Source organism: Cucurbita pepo, chromosome 4, assembly GCF_057944985.1.
Source record: "Cucurbita pepo subsp. pepo isolate OVF chromosome 4, ASM5794498v1, whole genome shotgun sequence".
Lineage (NCBI taxonomy): Eukaryota > Viridiplantae > Streptophyta > Magnoliopsida > Cucurbitales > Cucurbitaceae > Cucurbita > Cucurbita pepo.
In genome coordinates this window covers 4,826,111-4,849,944 of record NC_141801.1, presented here as the reverse complement: position 1 = coordinate 4,849,944, position 23,834 = coordinate 4,826,111, and the positions used below count along the sequence as shown (strand labels likewise).

At 35.2% G+C, this 23,834-nt stretch overlaps 1 protein-coding gene, 1 long non-coding RNA gene, 3 other non-coding genes and 3 pseudogenes across 7 annotated transcripts; all 8 read left to right on the top strand.

Moving 5' to 3' along the window:
• The first annotated feature begins 957 nt into the window (after positions 1–957).
• Positions 958–2,016, top strand: LOC111792724 (F-box protein At2g02240-like; annotated as a pseudogene). Its single transcript, XR_015420825.1, has 3 exons — positions 958–1,212; positions 1,293–1,417; positions 1,509–2,016. The product of XR_015420825.1 is annotated as an F-box protein At2g02240-like (transcript).
• Positions 2,017–2,784: 768 nt separating this feature from the next.
• On the top strand, positions 2,785–3,813 carry LOC147792822 (18S ribosomal RNA; annotated as a pseudogene).
• Positions 3,814–3,981: 168 nt separating this feature from the next.
• Positions 3,982–4,110, top strand: LOC147792821 (5.8S ribosomal RNA; annotated as a pseudogene; the record flags this gene model as incomplete).
• A 2,477-nt stretch (positions 4,111–6,587) lies between these two features.
• On the top strand, positions 6,588–8,333 carry LOC111792794 (uncharacterized). Of its 2 annotated transcripts, none has more exons than XR_002814847.2 (2): positions 6,588–7,138; positions 7,799–8,333. It is a non-coding gene; the product is annotated as an uncharacterized LOC111792794 (long non-coding RNA). The 2 variants fall into 2 exon arrangements; XR_015420559.1 differs by having other exon boundaries at positions 6,588–7,228.
• Positions 6,903–7,133, top strand: LOC111794135 (small nucleolar RNA Z112). The gene has a single exon (XR_002815028.2). It is a non-coding gene; the product is annotated as a small nucleolar RNA Z112 (small nucleolar RNA).
• LOC111794133 (small nucleolar RNA snoR2/U65) lies at positions 7,165–7,306 on the top strand. The gene has a single exon (XR_002815026.1). It is a non-coding gene; the product is annotated as a small nucleolar RNA snoR2/U65 (small nucleolar RNA).
• On the top strand, positions 7,396–7,478 carry LOC111794124 (small nucleolar RNA snoR77Y). Its single transcript, XR_002815019.2, has one exon. It is a non-coding gene; the product is annotated as a small nucleolar RNA snoR77Y (small nucleolar RNA).
• An 8,320-nt stretch (positions 8,334–16,653) lies between the features above and the next one.
• Positions 16,654–22,994, top strand: LOC111792747 (sodium/hydrogen exchanger 2). The gene is made up of 15 exons (XM_023674323.2): positions 16,654–17,052; positions 17,365–17,706; positions 17,900–18,018; positions 19,349–19,446; positions 19,984–20,043; positions 20,132–20,178; positions 20,267–20,461; positions 20,562–20,608; positions 20,985–21,051; positions 21,146–21,246; positions 21,346–21,447; positions 21,539–21,677; positions 21,764–21,826; positions 22,066–22,149; positions 22,311–22,994. The coding sequence occupies exons 2-15, from the start codon at positions 17,533–17,535 to the stop codon at positions 22,632–22,634; spliced, it is 1,620 nt and encodes a 539-aa protein (XP_023530091.1). The 5' UTR covers positions 16,654–17,052; positions 17,365–17,532; the 3' UTR covers positions 22,635–22,994.
• The last annotated feature ends 840 nt before the right edge of the window (positions 22,995–23,834 follow it).

Sequence of the window (23,834 nt, the reverse complement as noted above, 5' to 3'; positions counted from 1 at the left end):
GCTTCCCTATCGAATAATTCGAAGAAAAAACAGATTAATTTCTCACCTATAGCAAATTTTAGATCCCACTAAAAAAAATTGCATAAACCTGTTGGTGTTTGTAAATGTTGATCTAGTCGTTGAATTACTTACTAAGTATTTATAATACTCATTTAAAAACAAATAGATAAAGGCAAGAACGTCATAGCATGCATGTTAGAACCATATTTGCTGACTCATGTTCGTCTTTAAAGCTAACATCCCACATTTATAACGGTGTGGAAATCTCTCTCTAGTATACGTGTTTTAAAAACATTGAGAGAAGTTAAAAAAGAAAACTCCAAAGAAGACAATATCTGCTAGCATTGTTTGAGCTGTTACAAATGGTATCAGAGTTAGACGTCATGCGATGTGCCAGCGAAGAGGTTGAGCCCTGAAGAGGGTGGACACGAAGCGGTGTGTCAGCAAGGACGCTGAGCTCCGAAGAGGAGTTGATTGGAAGGTCCCACATCGATTAGAGAAGGGAAAGAGTGCAAGTAAGGACGCTGGGTCCCGAAGGGGGGTAGATTGTGAGATCCCACATCGGTTGGGGAGGAGAACAAAGCATCTTGTGGAAACCTCTCCCTAACAGACGTGTTTTAAAGAAAAATCCCAAAGACGACAATAACTTCTAGCGGTAGACTTGGAGGACAGTTATACCAAAAGTGAGAAATAGACATCAAAATTCCATTTTTGCCCCTAAGAGTTGGATGTCCTCATCCATGCTATTGATGTTGTCATGTTCCTTAAAGAAACAGACATCAAAATGTGGTCATCTTAACGACATCACGACCGTTTTTTCTTTCACCACCCAACACACAATAATACAAATATTAGAACCATTGGCTCTTACCATTCAAACTTCAAAAAAAAAAAAAAAAAAAAAAAAAAAAAAAAAACCAGAAATCTCCACCCCTTTCCTCTTTGCTTTCTTCAACAATGAATTTAGATCTCATGCCTCAAGATTGTTTTGCACACATCCTCTCGTTCGCCTCCGCTCGGGAAGCATGTCAGCTATCAATCATCTCAGAGACAATACGTTCGATGGCTGATTCAGATGTGGTATGGGATAATTTTCTCCCATTTGATTGTGCAGAAGTTTTATCGAGATTAGATACTCCAGTGATTTATCGTACGAAAAAGGAGTTATATTTCAAGTTATGTCGTCTCCATCATATGGATGGAGGTACGAAGGTACACACAAAACAAAAACACACATGTTCGATTTATTTGTTAATATGATCGATGATAAACGTTTTATTTTGTAAATGCAGATGTTTTATTTAGATAAAGAGACAGCTAAGAAATGTTACATTTTAGGAGCAAGGGAACTTCAAATCCAATGGTCAAACAATCCTCTATATTGGTCTTGGAATAGTCAACCCTTCCTAAAGTCAAGGTCTTTTCTGTCTCTTTGACTTCTCACATTTTTCTTAATATTTAAAAAAAAAAAAAAAAAACATAAAATTAAAAATAAATTGTGAACGCAGGTTTGAAGAAGTTGCAGAATTGAGAACCATATGGTGGTTAGAAATAAAAGGCTTATTCAACGCCAAATTGCTTTCCCCCAAGACCCTTTACTCGGTCTATCTTTTGGTGAAGTTTGCAGACAGAGCTTATGGTTTAGACACTCATCCATCTCAAGCCTCGGTTCAACTCGACACGGTCCTGTCTAAAAGAAAAGTATATTTGAACAACAATGGTAGAGGGTCGAGCAAAAATTGGGTTATCGTTAATGGAGGCGATGACCGAGAGGAAGGCATCGACGATTGGGTCGAGATTGAGTTAGGAGAGTTTTATGTTAATGATTTGGAAGATGGAGTTGTGGAGATGTGTTTGAAAGAAGTTGAGAGCCAACATTTGAGGGGGTGGTCTTATTGTTGAGGGGATTCAACTTACACCTAAGATCAAACTCTTGAAAGTATAGCATGTAATCGATTACGGTAACGACCTTAGATTTTTTAGTAATCTAGAGTCGCTACCGTCTTTATAATGTAATCATTTTGTATGGAAATAAGCATTTAAAATTCATCGTAAAACATAAACTTCATCATAAAACACTGTCATGGATTTACGTTCGAGAACATCTTTAAAATAATACAACGAAATACTAAATAAAATAAATAAGCATTAAAATTAAAAAACACCATATTGTAACTTAAGTCTAAGAAAATAAGTACAATTACCCTATGTGTGTCTCATGGTCTCGAATTACGATGTCGTCGTCAGCTATGCAGAGATGTCTTGCTTTTACCTGAAATAGAAGGAGCACCTGGCTTGAGTATTTTAATAAATACTGAGTAAGTGACCTTACTATTGAGATTAAATGCAAATACATACAATCATGAGTGAGATCTGTCATGTCAGTCTATATTTCTTAGGCGGCTATCCTAAATGGGCTAATTGGATGTGTAATTATTGTTCAGTTCACACGTACGAGTATGAACCCATCAGTCAGTTCGCACACCTCCTAGGCTCCTTTTTTGTCCGGCGAGCGTTCTCTGGTAGCTGTTGATGTCGGACACCCGTTAGGAATAGCGACCATCGCAACAGCATTATGATAGACAATTGTTTGAGAATTGTTTTTATATGTCAACGGTCTTATGAATTCTCCCTATTCAACGAAGAGACAATTGTTTGACTGTGCACGACATTTTGGGCTTGGCTCCGCATGATGGTTTTGCACCCTCACTTGCGATGAGTGAGAAAAGTCGTAAGTCGCCTAAGCTCGTTTTAGCGTAGGGCGCATGAGTTGTGATTTGGTTGTTTGGGTCTAAGTTGTTGCAGATAAAAAGCTCGTAGTTTGACCTTGGGTTCGGTTGGTCGGTCCATCTATGGTGAGCATCGGTTGGCTCGTCTCTTCTGCCGGCGACGCGCTCCTGGCCTTAACTGACTGGGTCGAGCCTCCGGCGCTGTTGCTTTGAAGAAATTAGAGTGCTTAAAACAAGTCTACGCTCTGTATACAATAGTTTGGGATACATCATAGGATTTCGATCTTATTCTGTTGGCCTTTAGGATTGAAGTAATGAGAGACAGTCAAGGACATTCGTATTTCTGTTGGCCTTTAGATGAAATTCTTTTATTTATGAAAGACGAAAAACTGCGAAAGCATTTGCCAAGCATGTTTTCATTAATAAAAAACGAAAGCTTGAGGCTTGAAGACGATCAGATACCGTCCTAGTCTCAATCATAAACGATGTCGACCAAGGATCGGAGGATTTTGCTATAAGGACTCCGCCAACACCTTATGAGAAATCAAGTTTTTGGGTTTTGGGGGGAGTATGGTTGCAAGGCTAAAACTTAAAGGAATTGACAGAATGCCACCCCTAGGATTGAAGCCTGCCGCTTAATTTGACTCAACATGGGGAAACTTACCAAGTCCCGACATAGTAAGGATTGACAAACTGAGAACTCTTTCTTGATTCTATGGTGGTGGTGCATGGTCGTTCTTAATTGGTGAAGTGATTTGTCTAGTTAATTCCGTTAACAAATGAGACCTCAGCCTGCTAACTAACTATGCGGAGGAATCCCTCCGCGACCAGCTTCTGGACTATGGTCGTCAACAAGAAAATCCTAGTAAGCGTGAGTCATAAGCTCACGTTGACTATGTCCCTGCCCTTTGTACATACTGCTTGTCGCTCCTTCTAATTGAATAGTCTAGTGAAGTATTTTGATCGTTGTCACGTGGGAGGTTCGCTGCCCGCGACATCGTGAGAAGTCCACTGAACCTTGTCATTTAAAGGAAGGAGAAGTCGTAACAAGGTTTCTGTAGGTGAACCTGCAGAAGGATCATTGTCGATGCCTAAACATCAAACGACCCGTGAACGCATTTACAAACTTTTGTATTGGGTGGAGCATTCATTTCCCCTCCAATGCCTAAACCATACCTAGCGCAAGTCGCTTGTCCCTTGCCTCGGTCTCGGTGTGCGAGGGGCAAAGCATTCTTGTTGTATTATTCATAATGCTTCTTGGTAATAGATATCTCAGATCTCGCATCGACGAAGAATGTAGCGAAATGCGATACTTGGTGTGCATTGGATGATCTCGTGAACCACTGAGTCTTTGAACACAAGCATATCAATAACCGAGTCTCAGCTCTCGCATTGACGAAGAACGTCACGCATCGCTGCCCTCACATGCAACATTCACTTGGGTTCGTTGCACTCGTAATTGCACATGTTTGCCTTCCATGCGCACTGTTGTGTGGATGACTTAAAAATTGAGTCCTCGACATCTGTTGTCGTGACACTACAATGTTTGATCCAACCTCGGCACTGTGTCTCGACCGCAGCTCGCATGCCTCACTCCTTGTGACGATGGAGGATTCTTATGTTGACCTTTTGAACATTATCCCCAAAGACGATGCTCTCGATGCAATTCCTAGTCAGGCAAGACTACCTGTTGAGTTTAAGCATATCAATAAGCGGAGGAAAAGAAACTTACAAGGATTCCCATAGTAACGACGAGCGAATCGGGAAGTGTCCAGCTTGAGAATCGAACGCCCTCGGCATCTGAATTATTGTCTAAGAAGCGTCCTCAACGACGAACCAGACATAAGTCCCTTGGAAGGGGGTGTTAGAGAGGGTGAGAGCCCTATTGCACACGGCCTGTCGCACTACGAGGCGCTGTCAACGAGTCGGGTTTTTTGGGAATGCAACCTCAATTGGGCGGTAAATTCTATCCAAAGCTAAATATGGGTGAGAGACTGATAGCAAACAAGTACCGCGAGGAAAAGATAAAAAATAATATTATAAGAGAGTCAAATAGCGCACTAAATTGTCGGGAGGGAAGTAGATTGGGGGCAACGATGTGCCTCAATCATATGTGGAAAGGTGATAAGTCAGTCTGTCAATTGACATGGGGCATGGATCAATGCGGATTATGATGGCGGTCAAAGCCTAGGCCTTTGTTATGCCTGTGGAGATGTCGTTGTCCCGATTGTTGTTGGCAGCACGCGCCTTTTGGCATTCTTCGGCATCTACGTGCTCATGGCATCTATTTGTGGACTCCCCATTCGATCAGTATTGAAACACGAACCAAAGAGTCTGACATGTGCGCTAGTTAATGGGTGAGTAAACCCAAAAGGCACAAGGAAACTGACTGGTGGGATCCCTTTGTGGGTTGCACCACCAACTGACCTTGATCTTTTAGGAAGGGGTTTGAGTGTGAGCACGCCTGTCGGGCCCCAAAAGTTGGTGAACTATGCATGAGTGAAGCGAAGCTAGAGGAAACTCTGGTGGAGGCCCGCAGAGATACTGGCGTGCAAATTGTTCATCTGACTTAGGTATAGGGGTGAAAGACTAATCGAACTGTCTAGTAGCTGGTTCCCTCCGAAGTTTCACTCAGGAGAGCTGAAGCCCACGAACGAGTTCTATCAGGTAGATCCAATGATTAGAAGCATTTGGGGCACACTACCCTCGACCTACTCACAAACTTTAAACACGCGAGGGAAAGCAACATAATTATGGTGGTGGAAATTGAATGGTGCCAACAACGATCAATCACGAGAAGAGATCGCCAAGACGATGAAGCGTTAGTGTGTTGGATTCGTTTCTCTAACCCGGATGTGTGCACTTAAGCCAAAACGCCCTCATACATCAATAAAAAAATTTGAGACAGACCATTGCACAATTCAGCTATCCTCATTCGGTTGTATGCACTTGTAATTTTTGTGACATTTTCTTAAAAAATGATAAACAACGCCCAACAATAATATGATTGGTGATATGGGTGTACATAGTCCGGGTTGGGTTGGGTTGGGTTGGGTTGAGCAATTTTTTTTTTACTCAACCCAATGCAAAATTTTTCACAACCCAACCTAACCCAACCCTCTATTTTTGGGTTGAGTTGTCTGTAAATTTTTTTTTTAAAGTTTTATTTATCCACAGTCTATAACTATTTAGATACAATCTTAGATAAAATTTATTAAAAGCTCACAAAAAAAACACAAATCAATCTATAATTATTCAAAAAAAAAAAAAAAAAAAAATTCAATAAAAAACAATATACGAAAATGGTAACATATTAACATAATTCGACATATAAAACTAAAGACCGCTATAGACGACATTTCTTGAGAATTGGTTAAAGTAAGAAATATAAGGATAGATCATGAAATTAAATAAACAATAACAATGATTAGTTTAAAGATACTGTATATACCAAAAATAAAAAATCCAAAAAAATATTTTAATTGAAATATGTTTACTTGCTCAAACGAGATCTGGATAGAAATAGAGAACTCAAAACTATTAGAAAAAATAAAAATATATAATTTGTGATATAAAAATGTTGCAACAAATAGATAATAAATACATTAGAATAGTAATACCGTAGAAACATTTGAATTTTTAAAATAAATACAATATGTTTTAAAATTATAAAAGATATGAATAGTTATTTAAAATAATATAAAATCTATTAAAAAATAGTATAAAATGTATTAATAGTTATATGTTATTAAAACAAAATAAGAAATTAAAAATAATAAAATAATAATATAATATAAAAGAAATTAAACAAAATAATAAAAACGAATATATATTTTTGTGGGTTGTCGGTTGAACATGCACTCTCGGAGGAAGTGCGTTTTGCTTGGGCTCCTTTAATTGGATCCGAATTTTTCCGACCCGTATGCTCATTTTCTACTCTCGGCCCATACCAGCAACATCTGAAATTAGGGTTACAAATTCGTCGCCGCAAAGCCCTTGCCCTCCTTCGCCTCCATAAATATCCACCGACGTTCTTCATCTTCCTCAATTTTTTGTAGCTGAATTCGTCTATGGTTCAAAATTCTCCGATATCCGTCCCAGCAGTTTCTTTTCGTATGGTTTCAGTTTGTATGTTTAGGGATTAATTTTGGTTATTGAAGTTCATCTGTGAATATTCCGATGTAGAAGCTCTCCCGAAATTGATAGGAAGTGCCGTATGACACTCCAAACCGCAGCGAGAAGCCATTGATACGACTGTTGGCTCCCATCAGGCAGTGAACTCCGATGCCGATTCGTTTCTACCCTGGGGCGGTCTGGTTGTTGGATCGTTTTGCTGTCCGGGAATTCTCAGTCGTTTTCCGTGATTCTCCTGTGTGGTTGATTTGAAACGGGTCTCTGAGGATTTTGAGGTATTCTTTCTTCTTTTTGTTTATTCGGTTCGATGCCACGTCGTCGAGAGCTCAATGGCGGTGACCAACGATGCTATGATTGAACCAAAAGTAAAATTTTCACATCTTGATAGGAATCTGTTCATCTTTTTCCATAGATTTACAGAGCCGTTTTGTGTGATTACAATTTTTTTTTTAAAGAAAATTTCAATCTCATTATCTTGATAGGAATCAGTACTTTTCCCCAGATCTTGGACTTTTTTTTTATTTGATTTCGAAAGCCAATTATGATTTGTTCTTTTAGTTGGAATTACCGGCTGAATTTTCTTGATGTCAAATAGACTGCTATCTGAGGCTTCGAAAATTTTGAGTTCTTATTTCATTTCATAAGAATCCTAAAATATCGCCATCAAATTTCTCCTCTGGAGTTTCTTTATGCAAACCAATTAGCTCCAGTTGCAACAAATCTGTAAATTTATAGGAAGCCATAGCAATATATAGAAATTCAAAGATTAAATTCTACAAAATAATGCCTAAAATTATGGTTGCTTGTTCCTCCACCACAAATACGATGGCATTGTAATAATTTTACATCTTGAAATAGTCATTTCAAGAATTGTTTCACACTGATCTCCCAAATCTGGTAGAAACTTTGTTAGTATCTAAGGAGCATATGAACAGGGGTAATGATCAAGTCAACAGTAGTCGGCATTGGTGCTTCTTCAGAAGAATCTTCCCCAATAATGTTTGAAGAACGAAAGTTGGGTCTTGAAGATGATTGATATTCTCCTAATCTCGACCATAAATGATGTTGACCAGATATTGATGGATGTTGTTTTAAGGACTTCATCAGTATTGGAGAATGCGGCCTACTTCATTTGACTCGACACAAAAACGTAGAGGTCTTGATTCTATGGATTAGATCGATTAGATATAGTAAGGATTATTAAGGATTGGATATAGTAAGGATTGATAGATTGATGTTTGGGACTTGGCACTTATCCTCAAACAACATTCTCTATATAAAAATAATAGATTTAAGAAAAAAAAAACAAAGTTCCTGTAAACATGTTGCTCAGAACATGGTAATAAGGAGCAAAGCCACAAGACGAGAAGAGGTGATAAATTAGTTTCAGTAGTGAAGGAGCGAGGTATGTACGACTCAATCAAGATGAATGAGACTCAACCTATCCATTCTTTCTTTACTTTTATGTTACCTTATTGATTAACCTGACCCGGAACCGGGGTTTCATAGTAGGAGTAGGAGTAGAGTCTTTCAACAGTTCATAGTAGGAGTAGGAGTAGAGTCTTTCAACAGTTCATAGTAGGAGTAGGAGTAGAGTCTTTCAACAGTTCATAGTAGGAGTAGGAGTAGAGTCTTTCAACAGTTCGACCGGAAGGGAGAGGAGTGATTGATGCAGATAAAGATTACCACTTCTGAAACCAAGACTTTTGATGCCAGACAGTGTTAATTCATGTTTGGTTAGAATAAGATTAGAATATTAATAAGATATATTCTAAAATTAATTATTATAATATATTATCTAAATATATCTAAATATTGTATCTTAGTATTAATTTAGGTAAAAAAAGAAAAAAAAGAAAAAAAAAAAAGGAGTTAGTTCCTTATGGTCACTTGTATTATGAAAATTCTATTGATTTGAGCTTTCTCTCGATCTTTGGGAATAGTGTAAAAAATAAAAAGGTTCTGAATGGTATGATCCCTCCGTCACTCTGAAATAAAAGGGCGATCTCGTAGTTCTTGGTTTGTCAAGATACGTTGTAAGGTGCTTTGTTTTATTTTCCCATTGAGGTTGAACCTAAACCTGTGCTCGAGAGATAGTTGTTCATATATTGATAAGGGATGTATGGATTTTCGAGAGAAGAGGAATTGATGTGGTCCCCACCCGGATCTCACAGTGAATAGAAAGTATCTACATTGGTTCTCACCTGAATCGTTAGTCTATGTATTTTTGGTCTTTTTGCATGTTTAAAAATTTATATTGTGATCATGTTGTTTGCATGTTTAAAAAATTATACTATGGTCTTTTTGCATGTTTAAAAAAAATTATATTGCATGTTCATGGATTGAGTTCACTACAACAAATTGCTTCATTTATAGCATTCCGGCAGCATTTAAAAAAAAAAACTATTAAAAATGTAACAAAAAAAAAAAAAAAAAAAAACAGGCATTAGGACTTTTTGGTTCGCACACCACTAGGGACTCACGCTCTCACTCCCCTTCCACAATAGATTTGTGGGTATTGGGCAGAGAAAGAGCAAAAGTACCAAAAGCCAACCATTATTAAAAGTTATGAGAAACTTAGTAGGTTCCTTTCCTTTTCATGGATACTAGTCTTTTGTTGCTATGTTAAAGTTCTGTTAGAAACTCATTTGGCCGTATCTTGCTCCAGGTTTCCTTCACTCATTACTTCGTTTCTTTTAGAAATTTTCTTTTTTACGGTCTCTCTTAGAGTTTGCTCAATTAGGTTTATCATATAAAAATAAACAATGATCAGTCAAACGCTAAATCTCTTAGAATTTTGTTATTTGTTTTCGATGTAGAATTTGTTTCACTTATTTGACACCAACCTTTGGAACTTAGGCTCTGTTTCAACCTTCTGTGAGTTATACTTTAGTAAATCTTCTAATTTTGTGGGCATCGTTTTCCCTATGTTTGTTTCAATTTATCAACATATCATCTTTACTGATTGAAGTTCCAAAGTCATGCTTGTAGCAAATTTAAACACTTTCTTTCTCTTAATTGGTCAAATGTGTCATCTTTCTCGCTTTCATTTTCTACTACTCAAAGTGAAGCTGTCATATTATAGAAGAATAAGAGGATGAACTCCGATTATTGAATGGACTACTTCCTCCAATTAGAGGACCAAATTAAAGCTTTATTACTCCTCTCTAAACCATTTCATTTAAATACACTTCATTCTTTAGTGATATCAATTATTTATTCACACCATACAGACTTATCAATATATAAGTTATTTGATTCCACTATTATTTAGCTATTAGCAATGCTAAAGAAAAGATCATTAAACAAGTTTTTTTTTTTTTTTGGCTAGAGGCTTTATGAGAATCAGATCAATATCAATGTATAAATGATGTTTGCATCATATCAATGCGTGTTAGTTTACAATTTATTTGTTGTAAAGCTTTATCTAATGGTTGTTGAGTTGCACTGATTGTAAGTACGTTTTGGTAGGTTGTTTAGTATGAAGGACTGCAGGGAATGTAGTTTTCTAGATGTTAAGCATGTCTGATCAATACTTCAAAAAAATTAAAAAAAATTGTTCTTTTTTTCTTAGCTACTTCTATAACAAATTATTAAGGACAACATGAGGGGTATTGTTTTTCTATAAGCATAAATTACGGCACAATTTATATAAATACTCTATGGAATGTTATTTATTTTTATTTATATTATGAATGACGTTGGTTGCCAAAGATTTGGTTTAGCTATAAGCAACTTTTACTTAGAGCAACCTATTTAGTGTAAAGGGTAAGTGCAAGTGCACTATTTCTCAATGAAGTTGTTGTGATACTGTGTTGAGTTGCATGGTCGAACTTGTTTTCATTAGTTGTCTAGTTGTGTTATTATTCCTCAGTATTGGAAGATAACAGTAGCACGAGGAATGTGAAGACTCCACATCAGGTATCATGTTGACATACATCCTTTTGTTTTTTGTTTGTATTAATTTTTCTTCATAACATATTAGTTTGATAAGAACACAAATATGTGAAGGATTTTTTTTCTGGTTTCTGGTTTATTGTCGAGCTTCTCATATTAGCAGATCCACTGTTAGCAGATATTGTCTTCTTTAGGCTTTCTCTTTTGGCCTTCCCCTCAAGGTTTTAAAACGCGTCTGTTAGGGAAGGTTTCCACACCGAGTGATTTGTTCTCCTCCCCCACTAATGTGGGACATCACAGCCCATAGAACATCAATGAACATCAATGCAAATAATGGTAATGGAGAATACTTTATTTTGTATTGTTTGAATAATTTTTTTATTCTATGAAATTGTTGAATACTAATTTTGTAACGTATGAAATTTCAATTGTGAATGAAAATTATAGTATTTAATATAAAACTGGTGTGGATTTAGCTAAAAATAAATAATATTTAAATAATAAAATTATAAAATAATATTTTATAGCATAAGATTAAAGTTAGGAATACTCCATCATTGGATTTATGTTACAATAAGTAAAAGATAGCATAATATTTTAGCTATATTAAACATATTATAGCTTTAATAAAATGCTATCAAATGTTTTTATAACAATGTATATAAGCTATAGTTTTATATTCTATTATAGCATCTATTATAACTATAATAAAATGCTAAGACTTTTAATAACATGGGCTGTCACGACAACATAAGTGGGATTGAAAGTTCGATTTTCATTAATCTTTATCTAAAGATACAAGCCTACCAATGAAAGAATATTTTATCAACCAATTCTTAAAAAAAATCTTAATGGACAGCTATACAAAATATATTCTACTCATAATAGAGCATATGCAATTGACTCGAATGATCGTGAATGATTTGCCAAGATTGGTAATTTGTCCCATTTAATTTTGTTGGCAGAATATCAAAGTGTGAATATCTGCATCACTTCGTTCGTGCCAAAGTGTGAATAAATATCTGCCTGATCACTTTGTTCATGCCTCTAATTTTGGCAGAGAATATCTGCCTGATCACTTTGTTCATGCCTCTAATTTTGGCGGATCATTCATGCATAATGTCACTTAACCACTTGAGAGGTTTATACGCGAGTCATAGCTTGTTGGCTGATTCCCTTAACCACTTGAGAGGTTTATGTCACTTTGTTCATGCAAATGTCATTTAACTTTATGTGTATGGGCTACTTTAATCAAGTTCTTGTGATTTCGTTAACTTGAGAGCTTTATGAGCATGGGCTACGCTAATCAAGTTCAAGAAGTTTTAAAGGAACCACCTAATCAAGTTCTTGATTCTTTAAAACAAGTTTTAGAGTAACACCAAGAGATTTATTCGAGGGTGGATTTGGGTGATTCCCTTAACCATTTGAGAGGTTTATGTGCATGGGCTACGGTAAGCATCAAGTTATTGATTCCTTTAAAGAAGTTTTATAGGATAATCTAAATAAGGATATTTTATCACTTTGCCTAGCAGTTTTATGTCGCCTTCGTGAGGATCTTGTTACGGTCGAGTAGAAGTAGTTGGAAGGAAAAATAGGTACTAGATTCTTATAATGAGGGGCATGTGTCAAAGATCGTTGTTACTAACAATGGAGAGAGATCTTTTAACTTTAGAGCTCATCATCTAATCATTCCATCACTAAATCTCGGCGATGCACTCCTGACCTTAACTGGCCTGCCTCCGACGCTCTTACTTTGAAGAAATTAAAGTGCTCAAAGCAAGCCTAGCTCTGTATACATTAGCATGAGATAACATCATAGGATTTCGATCCTATTTTGTTGGCCTTTGAGATCGGAGTAATGATTAACAGGGACAGTTGGGGTCATTTGTATTTCATAGTCAGATGTTGTGAAAAAAAAAAAAAAAAATACAAGCATCTTGAACACGTCACCTTTGAGATTTGATAAGAAATTTGAAGATGATGTAGTCTTGATATTGGACGATCGAGAACAATTTGTCAACTACAGTTCTTGGTCGGGGAGAATGATTGAGGATATTTGTAGTCAATTCAAAATCCAATTGAGATTAGGAGTGTAATTTTGTGGTGACCAAATATGGATATCTCGCCACAAACATCTTGTTAATGAATATGATCTTGATTTTATTGGTGGGAGAAAAATATTGATGACATTTGCTATAAAGACCAAAATTAAAACTTTTGAGATGTGGGCTTAAAATGAAATATCTTGTGAAAGGTGATCCCAATTCATTTGTCGTCCTCGATCACTTTTCTTGTTTTTTCTCTCTCCTGCTCTGATACCATGTTAAGAATGGAAAACATAGGTGGGATAGAAAGTCCGACATAGGTGGGATCAAAAGTCCGATTTTCATTATATTCACATTTAAATAGGATACAAGTTATTACCAACTAAATCTTATAAATAAGAGAAAATATTCTACTAACAAACCTCTGGAAATAACATATTTTCGATTGTAAATTTTTTAACATAGATGGACGTAAGAAGACTAATGCATGCATATTACTTAGATTAATATTTGAACAAAATTTAGGGTCGTCACAATCATGTTTTAAAGATGAAAAACTATAGAGACCTCATGCATTATGTGTATACATATACATCGGGCTACTTCCCCTTTTACGATGATGAGTACGGACGCATATATTATGATGATGATCATCATCATGTCTCACATGACACTTAAGGGTCTGATGACCTCTAGATGTCGCTACGAACAGCTAGCTTGACTATGATGGGTTAGGGGGTGCGAACTGCCTAGGGATCACGCTCGCACTCTAGGTCGTGTGTAGGAAAGTACTACACATCCAATTTTGTCCAAACTAGAGGCCACCCCTATGACGGTTTTTAATCATAGGTCCCTAGATCATGATTGGTATGTATTTGCATTCCACGCCAATAGTGGGGTTACTTCTTGAATATTTCTTAAAATAATCAAGTTGTGCTACTTCTATTTTAGATAAAGGAAAGACACCCATGTACGGCTGACAACAACATCACAAGTAACATAAGATAGTTGCATTTTATTTTCTTAGACTTAGGTTATGTAATGACCCGAAATTTTCTACTTAATTTAAGATCGCTACTGTATACGTACCATAAACATTGAATGCGGAAAACTTCATTTAAATTCTATAAAACATAACCTTTATCTTAAAACACAGTCATGGACTTACGTGTTTCAAAAACATCTGTAAAACGACACAACAAAAGACTAAATAAAATAAATAAGCGTTTAAGTTAAAAACATCATATTCTAGCCTAAGTCTAAGAAAATAAATACCACTATCCTATGTATGTGCCATGGTCTCGAGTTGTGATGTCGTTGTCAGCCATACAGGAATGTCTTGCCTTAACCTGGAAAATGTAGTAGCACATGACTTGAGTATTTAAAGAAATACTCAGTAAGTGGCCCACTATTCGGGTTAAATGCAAGAACATGCGAATGCAATGACGAGACCTATCCTTTCAATCTATTTTCCTACGGTACTGTCCTAACGGATAATTTGGACGTGTACCATATACTCTACACACAGCTCATACGTGCAGGTATGGGCTCACCAATCAATTCGCACACTGCTGTGCCACCTTACTTGTCGGGCGAGCATACACTGGGACGCTCCCTAGGCCGGCCACCCGTTAGAACTAGTAACCGTCACAGCAGCGCTATGCAAAACATAACGATCGTTGTCCTGCCATTGGATGTACGTGTCCGTACCCTCGTGATGGAATAGGGGAATCCCCCTAAATGCATGAGCACATATAATGCATGAGGTCCCCAACATTTCTACTTTTATCATTAATGAATATAACCCCGCTATCATCTTTCATGCTTAACATATCATTTCTCATTTTTCAGTCTACGTATCATATATAACCTAACGGGTTACATTTCATTTCATTTATCGTGATATCATGTCATTCATAACATGCTGTATACATACAATTTAGAAAAATAACATAATGCTCCATGCTTTTAACATGCCGTTTCATAATGTGCAATTCATACAACAATTACCTCAATGATCACACAAAACAATCTAAAAATAACATATCACATTACAATATATCGTATCATAAACATGTCATATCGTAAACATTTCGTGGTCATATCGTTCCCTAACTTATCATAGCCTTAACGTTCTTATACCTATCACAGTCATATCGTTACGTGAACGTACATTACTCATACCATCACAGGAACATATCCTAAAGCTATCGTTCTATCAATCTATCACAAACCTATCCCTTTTTACCCATATCCTAACCATGTTCTTTCACCAATCTCCTCTATCCATAGCACTCCGGTATGTAACCTAACCTTAACGTTTCATGAACGTATCTTACTCTTATCGTTAGATTTCATTTTGTGCATAATTCTCGTATCCTATCTCAAACATATCCTTGAACACATCGTACCACAATTATTATCATACAATCCACATATTATAACATAATATAAATATAATATAAGCATATCGATTCACAGATAATTCACTCAGTATATATTGTTAAAATATCATAACTAGCCCAATAGGGTTAAGCCCAACTATTGTATGAGTAATTATATTTATGATTTACTATTTTAGGAATAAAGGTAAGAAATGATTTAGGGATTTTAGGAATAAAGTTAGAATCGGAAAGGGAAGAAGACGAAGGAAGACAGATCTTACTCTTCTGAAAGTTATTGAGTTCAAGATAATTAATGAGGAGAGGAGTCTTTGTTTGTTTGTTTTTCTTTTATACTTTTATTTTAAAATGTTTTCAAAATTTATATACTTTTTTTTTTTTTAAATGTTTTCAAAATTCATGTCAAATTAAAAAAAAACAAAGTTTTGTTTTTAAAATTTAGCTTCAAATTCATATATGCTTTTAAGAAATATAAAAATTTTAATAAAAATTGGTGAAGAAACCATCCTAATTTTTAAATATAGAAAATAAAAAAATAAAATAATTATTAAATTAAATTTAAATGGATATTATAGATTAATATGTCTATCTATTTTATTAAATTAAAACCTCATTATTTTATTAGTAAACTTTTAAGTTACTTCGAATATCCAAAGTTAAAGTTCGAACTTCGTTCAGACGTTTAAACTTTATAAATTGATGAAAAAGAAACCATTTTGCCTAAATAAATATTAATATATAAAATATTAAAAAAAAAAATACATTGACTAAATTATATAACTAAGAAAATTTTTGAATATATATATTTTTTTTTTGTAATTTTGATTTTGATTTTTAAAATATAACTAAAAGGAAAATGTTTGGGTAAGAATTAATGATTAAATGGAATCTTAAAAAATATGAAATGATTATTGGAGAACCTAAATTATTTGTATTTAATAAATATGTAATAGGTTTTAATTGGTGTTACACGTGGATGAATTATAAACTTACACGTTTAAGATTAATAAAATCAGTTCATGTAATTCCCATGGTTTTAAGAGTACTTTCTGCCACGTGGACTCTTTTTTCTTTTTATATATAAATATATATATAGACCTTAAGTTATGTGGGTTGTAATTGTTTAATGATTATTTGTTATATAGTTTATATTATTAAAAAGAAGACAAAAAGGGTAAATAAAGAAAGATATTATTTTATATAAAAGAAAAAAAAAAGGAAGTTTATGCGGTTGGGAAGGGTTTTGGTACGGTAGAACCGGGCCTACATTAGCATACTTGTGGAAGTGATAAAGAACGTACGATGCTGGTGGGGCCCTTACATGATCATAAAAATTAAATATTTTAAATTAGTTTTTGAGTCGTGTAATGTCTCCGGGTACAGAGGAGACGTGCTATACAAAAACTCTTGTCTCTGTCTGTTTCCCCGCCACACGACTCTCTCCCACTTTCTCTCTCTATCTTACAGTTGTTTTCTTTCTCCTCTTCTTCTCATTTTCTCTATTTTTTTCTGAATTTCCATACACTTCGCCTTTTATTTCTCTCTCTCACCGCTTCATTTTGGCCACACATTTCACTCCTCTCTCCTTTTTCTTACTACTTTCGATTACTTTCTTTCATCGTTTGTAATTGTTCTCAATCATTTTCAAGCTCTCAGGCTCTTGATTCTCTTCGAGACCCTGCGTCTTGATTGAATACAGGAGCCGGAAGCTTTTTTGATTGCTCGGAATACGCATTTCAGATTCGTGTCGTCATTCTCTCTCTTTAATTTCGCTCGAATCGACGAAGATTGGGGAGATTTGGTTTCTGAATGTTGCGTTCCTACATATCGATTTGAGCTGCGTAGGTGAGTATTCGATGCTGTGTTTTTTTTTTTTTTTTTTCTCTATTCATGTCATGCGTGAGAGTTATGGTGCGTTTTTTATTCGATTTCATATTGCTGAGACAACAGAGCAGGGGAAAATTGACTTCAATAATATGCAGTCGCAAGGAAATTTGATTTATAGTTTTTTTTTTTTTTTTTTTTCTAAATTCTTATGGTATCGAGTGCGGATTCGTTTCCAATTTTCTAGGCTTAGTATTCAATAAATGTCTCCTTAGGATTAAATTTCTTTTTGATCCAATCTAAACTGTTCTTTTAAATGCTGTTATCATGTAGGGAGTTCTTTGTTAATGAGAATGAATAGTTGTTGAGATAGAAAGTTCGGAGGCCTAGATTCTGCTATAAAGGAAGTGGAGATATTTTGAATTTGGAACCGATTTTTTTTTTTCTTCAAAAGAATTGTTCTCTGGACAAACCGATTCTTCCATCGAAGAGGCTGATAAAATGACACCCGTTTGGAGCTATGTTATGTCCAAGTGGCAAACGTTGTCCACTTCTGATCACGCCTCTGTGGTTTCCATTAACTTATTTGTAGCTCTTCTCTGTGCTTGTATTGTGATTGGTCATCTTCTTGAGGAGACCCGGTGGATGAATGAGTCGATCACTGCCCTCTTCATTGTGAGTTTGTTATTCTCATCCTATGTTTTTTTAAAACATAAAAAATTTAGACAAGAAAAAGAAAAAAAATAGAAGACTAGCTTCGATATCATACTAGGGGTTCATATGACCCAATTTTTTTGTTTACAACCCAACCCGTATATACATGTTGAATTTGTAAAGGTAAATTACTGTTTTTACCCTCTTGTTTCAGGGTATGTTTACCGGAGTCATCATTTTACTGGTCAGTGGTGGGAAAAGTTCGCATTTATTGCTCTTCAGCGAAGACATATTCTTCATTTATCTTCTGCCACCTATCATATTCAATGCTGGGTAAAGTTTCTGGAACAATTTTATATTAGTGCTTATTTCGTATGTAATGGGTGACTTGTTTTTCTGTATGCATAATTGTTGATGACTACATTGGTTCTGCATACGTAGCTGTGAGCGGGTTTACTTAGAAAGGATTCAGTTTGTAATTAAACTAGTTGCCATTTGTGCTGTGCATGGTAACCAAAAATTTTGATCTGATGTGTTTAGGCAAACATATTCCATTGAGGTTGGTTTATATTTTTGCCAATTTATTATTTTTCTGTATGTGTTTAGCCTGATAAAGTTGTAGTTGAACGTAATGAAATAACACTATCATTTGTATCTCCTTAGGCTTTTGTCTTCTAACTTCAAACATCATATGAGCATTAGCAAACTGTTTATGGGTGTTGATAGTTACTGGAACTGAAATTCTGCATTTTGTTCAAAATAATTCCTTCTGAATGCTTTTGTAGGGCCTGATTGAGTTATTATCTCGTATTCTAACTGCTTGAGAAATAACCGGATTGAGTACTTCTATGATGTGCTTGTACTATTCTAGTATCTGGTTTAATAGGTTTCTCTTTTTTTTGGACAGCTAAATTTTGTTGACCAAATGTATATACATACATACATGTGTGTGTGTAGATATTTTGTATATCAGTTGGTTATTTCATTTCAAGAAGGGGAGTTTATACTATTTATTGGCTTTAGTACTGGCGACTTTAGATCAGAGAAAATATACTGTCCTAAACAAGCTTTAGTTTGGTGTCATAAGAATTATATATATTGGCATGAACTGTAACATTTTTATTTTGTGAAGTCAATATGGAACTGCCTTTCTGCAGTAGGCAACTATAATATCGATTACTGTATATTTATAATGTATCCATGAGTGCTGTTTACACACGAGGAAAATTTTTGGAGTTTCTTCCTTTTCATCTTTGAAGAAGTCTTTTCCCCTGTAAACAACAATTTTACGTGCTTTAGATTTGTGGTAAATCACAATAAACCTCGGTGAAATTTGGCTACTTTTTCTTAACAAAATGATTACCCTTATCCTTTCCATTTTGTATTCTCTTGCTTGAATTTTTTTTTAACACAAGTGTTCTACTATTCTTCATCCGGGCAGAGGAACTAAAGAAATAGGAAAAAACAACTAGATGTATCGAGTGCAAAAATTCTACTATTCTTCCACCTGTCTTTGTTGTGATTTTAATGGTTCTTTCTAATAGTCCCCTTTGCAATAATTCTCATTTGGTGGCAATGTTATAACGGGGCAACTTTTAGTGCATAATTTCATACTACCCAGTCCTAGTGTTCTGTCTTGGCTGATCTCTTTCATCTACATCAGGTTTCAGGTGAAAAAGAAGCAGTTCTTTGTTAACTTCATTACAATTATGCTGTTTGGTGCAATTGGTACATTAGTCTCTTGTTCAATCATCTCATTAGGTATATCTTCAAACAATTTTTTTGTTATTGACAATATATTCTTCCATATGATGAATGCCTTGTTTTGGTAATGACAATTGTAAAACAATCTTTCAAATCATTCTTCTCATATTATTTATTCATTGTCGATAATTTTCTGTAGCTAGTGTTCAGTTATTTTTCGCTTGAGCTGATGCTCACTGCTACACTGAAACCCTATGATGCTCAATGGGCCCCTGAAACGCTACAAATTTCCCCTAATATTAAAGTTGAACAAAATAATCTGGAAACCTTTTTAGCATTTGTTTTTTATAAAATTTCTTATGGATATATCTTGACACTCCGTTTTAGCATTCAACCGATTTAGTGTTTTTTCTTTTTGGTCCTAATTACTTTCTGCAATCTTTTAAATCTTATGGTCAACTAAGTTCTACCTTTACTTTACTCTTTTTATTATTATTATTTTTTATTTACCACTTTGTGTAGTTATCTTGTAGCTTTTGAGTTATCATTATCTGATCTTTCATTGTTGCTTGACAATTGTGGTGCCCGCTTCAGGAGCTTTTCAGATATTTCAGAGAATGGATGTTGGAACACTGGATATTGCCGATATTTTAGGTACATCCTTATTTTTTACCTGTCTCCTTTCTTGCATCCTTGTAATTTTTCTCGTTTAAGACTTTGATGTCTTAATATTCTATTCCAGCAATTGGAGCTATATTTGCAGCTACAGATTCTGTATGCACATTGCAGGTGCGAGATATAGCAATGATAAAGTTCATTTACTTTTATAGATAGTGGGCATCTAAAGAAACAAATCTTAATACATTTGATGGTGCAGATATTAAACCAGGATGAAACACCTCTACTTTACAGTCTAGTATTTGGGGAGGGTGTAGTGAATGATGCTACATCTGTGGTGCTTTTCAATGCAATTCAGAGCTTAGACCTCAGTAAAGTTGATGCAAGAGTTGCTTTGCATTTTATCGGGAGCTTCTTTTATTTGTTTTCAACGAGCACTCTACTCGGAGTGTTTGTGAGTCCTCTCCATATTCATCAATCTCTCTCTACTGCCCTGTGTGGATGCAAGTGTTTATTGTAATATTACATTGAATCATATATATATTCCATTACAGGTTGGGCTGCTGAGTGCTTATACAATCAGAAAGTTATATTTTGGCAGGTATATCTTTGCAAACTAGAGTTTTTAAATTTTTTTATTCGTTTTGATCCTTCTCTTCATGCATTAGTATGTGATATAGACAAGTAACTTGTGGTAGTGCAATACTTATTCATCGTACTATAATATTTCCCGGTAAAGTATCGTTTTGTTATCAATAGTTACAATAATACTGACGATTAATGATATTCGGAACTTATAACAGCAATATTGACACAATTAATAATATTTGTAACTTATGACAGAAATACTGACGATTAATGATGTTCCTACGAGTTTAAATCTTTTACAACGGTTGATTTTGTATGACATCTCTTCTTACGAGGAATTTGTTGGAGTGAAGTAACCTTTTATTATTTAATTTACTGATAAAATTCAGGCACTCGACAGATCGTGAGGTTGCTCTAATGATGCTCATGGCATACCTTTCATATATGCTGGCTGAAGTAAGTATTTTGTATTGCTATATTGAACTCTAATTGCTTATAGATTCATTGCCAATGACGATTTTCGCTTTTACTTGGTGGATATTTTATGCAGTTATTAGATTTGAGTGGCATTCTCACAGTGTTCTTTTGTGGAATTGTAATGTCACACTATACATGGCATAATGTGACTGAGAGTTCAAGAGTTACCACTAAGTAGGCAATGCTGAACCTTTTGTAATTCTCTCAAATAATACATGTGGATGGAACTCTTCAGTCTCATTAACTCATGGGTTTTTTTATCTGCTATAACAGGCATGCTTTTGCTACCTTATCCTTCATTTCAGAGACGTTTATCTTCGTTTATGTTGGCATGGATGCCTTGGACATTGAGAAGTGGAGCTATGTTAGTGATAGGTATGGCATGTTAACTGAATATGTGGCATATTAAGGACTTGTTTAGAATGACTTTCAAAATCCTTAAAACTCTTTTCTTCGGTTATTGCAGTCCAGGGACATCTGTTGCTGTGAGTGCAATATTACTAGGCCTGGTTATGGTTGGAAGAGCTGCTTTTGTTTTTCCATTATCATTTTTATCCAACTTGGTTAAAAAATCGGCTTCCGAGAAAATTACCTTCAGGCAACAAGTAAGCACTTGTTTTCACTACTTTAAACACTTCTCTCAAGTATTTATTACCCTATCTTTAAATTACTTCCAACTTTGCCTTTCTAGGTTATAATTTGGTGGGCTGGTCTCATGAGAGGGGCTGTCTCTATTGCTCTTGCTTATCATCAGGTAGTGTGTGGGAAATATTGATTTTTTTTTTCTTTTTGTGTATTTTGTTCGAAATTTACATTCTTGTACCATGATGCAGAAAAGCATTACGTTTAAGGGTGAGTTTTGAAAAAATACTTTTAGCCAATGAAAAACTCTCTTTAAAATTTGGTTCTGAAGCACTTAATTAGTGTTTATATAAACGAAGAGCTCCCCTAAGCGTTTTATTGTCCATTATTAATAACTCTCTTACAATGCAGTTCACTAGAGCTGGCCACACTCAACTGCGGGGGAATGCAATTATGATAACTAGTACCGTAACTGTTGTCCTTTTTAGCACGATGGTATTATGCGACGCCTCTTCCTTTTCAATTTCTTTGATTAAATCTTGTAATTAATTTATTTTGCAAGGGCGTCTTCTTAATTTTGGTGTTTTTGATTCTTATTCTATGGCTGTGTTGATGTTTTTTTTTTTCATATATATGTATTCGATCGTTGTCAACAGGTGTTTGGGATATTGACCAAGCCTCTTATAAATTGTTTGGTACCTCACCCCAAAGACACCACCAGCTCCAGCATGCTATCGGAACCAGCGGCTCCAAAATCATTCTCGGTACCGCTACTCGGAAGTGCACAGGATTCGGAGGTGGATCTTGATAGTCCCAATATTCCTCGTCCAAGCAGTATCCGTGCACTCCTTGCGACTCCTACGCATACTGTTCATCGCTACTGGCGAAAATTTGATGATGCCTTCATGCGTCCAATGTTCGGTGGCCGGGGTTTTGTCCCCTTTGTTCCAGGATCGCCAACAGAAAGGGGTAGGCACTGAGAACAACCCCCTGTAGCACTATGCAAATGTAAGATATGTGAATCAAGATGGATAAATTACTTCACCATGTCAAGTTTTGGAGCAGCAGACAAGGGTTGGTGGCGTATTCACGTGTTTGCCAGGAATGGCATGGCGCCGAGCAGGTTGGAATGTGTCGATCCTCTCTTGCCTACTGTTTTTTGCCCTCTTGTTTTTGGTAGAAATCGTTATGGTTTGGGTTTTACTTTTGGTGGTGAGTTTTTGTTTTTTTTTTTTTGTAATGACAATAAAGTGCGAAGGGCAACATGGAAGTGGGTTAATTTTTTTTTTTTGTAATTTCATTACTTCTTAGAAGAAAAAAAAATGTGTTGTTCTCAATTATTTTTAGTGTTTATACGGTTACGTTGCAACTACTGGATTTCAATCTCGGTTATCACAAATTTCATATGATGCCTACAAAATTGGAGATATGATTAAAAGAAAACTTTAAGTAAACTATTCAATGGTAGAACTCTTTTTAAAACGGTTCAAATCATTATTTGGGATATTAAGGAAAAAAAAAAAAAAAAAAAACTTTGATAAGCGTAACATGGTCAAAATTAAAAATAAACAACTTCCAAATAAATCTTAATGGTATAATAATACAAATACTCTTAATACAAATACTCGGTTAAAATGGAAAATGCTATACTAAATGCTGCATTACTTTCACACAACTTGTGCACATGCACACTAACTCATTAGGTGTGTGTGCATCACGTTCATACTTCTTAGGTCTAACTATAGAGATGCATACATTCACATAGTCGAACACAAAAAGAAAAAAAAAATGTAAAATATAAATCATAACTGTATGCGTACAAATAAATCGTGACTAGAAAAGTAACTTAGGACTGAAATGGGGTACTACAACATATATGAAGTCAGTTTTAGTGAGAGTAGAACACGTTATATTTTAATGCATAACACTATTTGTAACTCATTGGCAACCATATAATATTTTTATGCATATTGTCACTTTGTATTCGTAGTAAACCTTGATTTCTTAAAAAGGGGCCTTTAAGGGTAAGTTCATCTTTTCCCTTAAGATTCATACCCGAAACATGTTCTAATCCCTTTGTGAAATCTTGCATAATTACGCTTAAGGTCATGAATGAATCTCAATAAAGTTCCTTACTCTTGGAGTCCTTTAGAATCTTGAAAATCTCATAATTTATACAG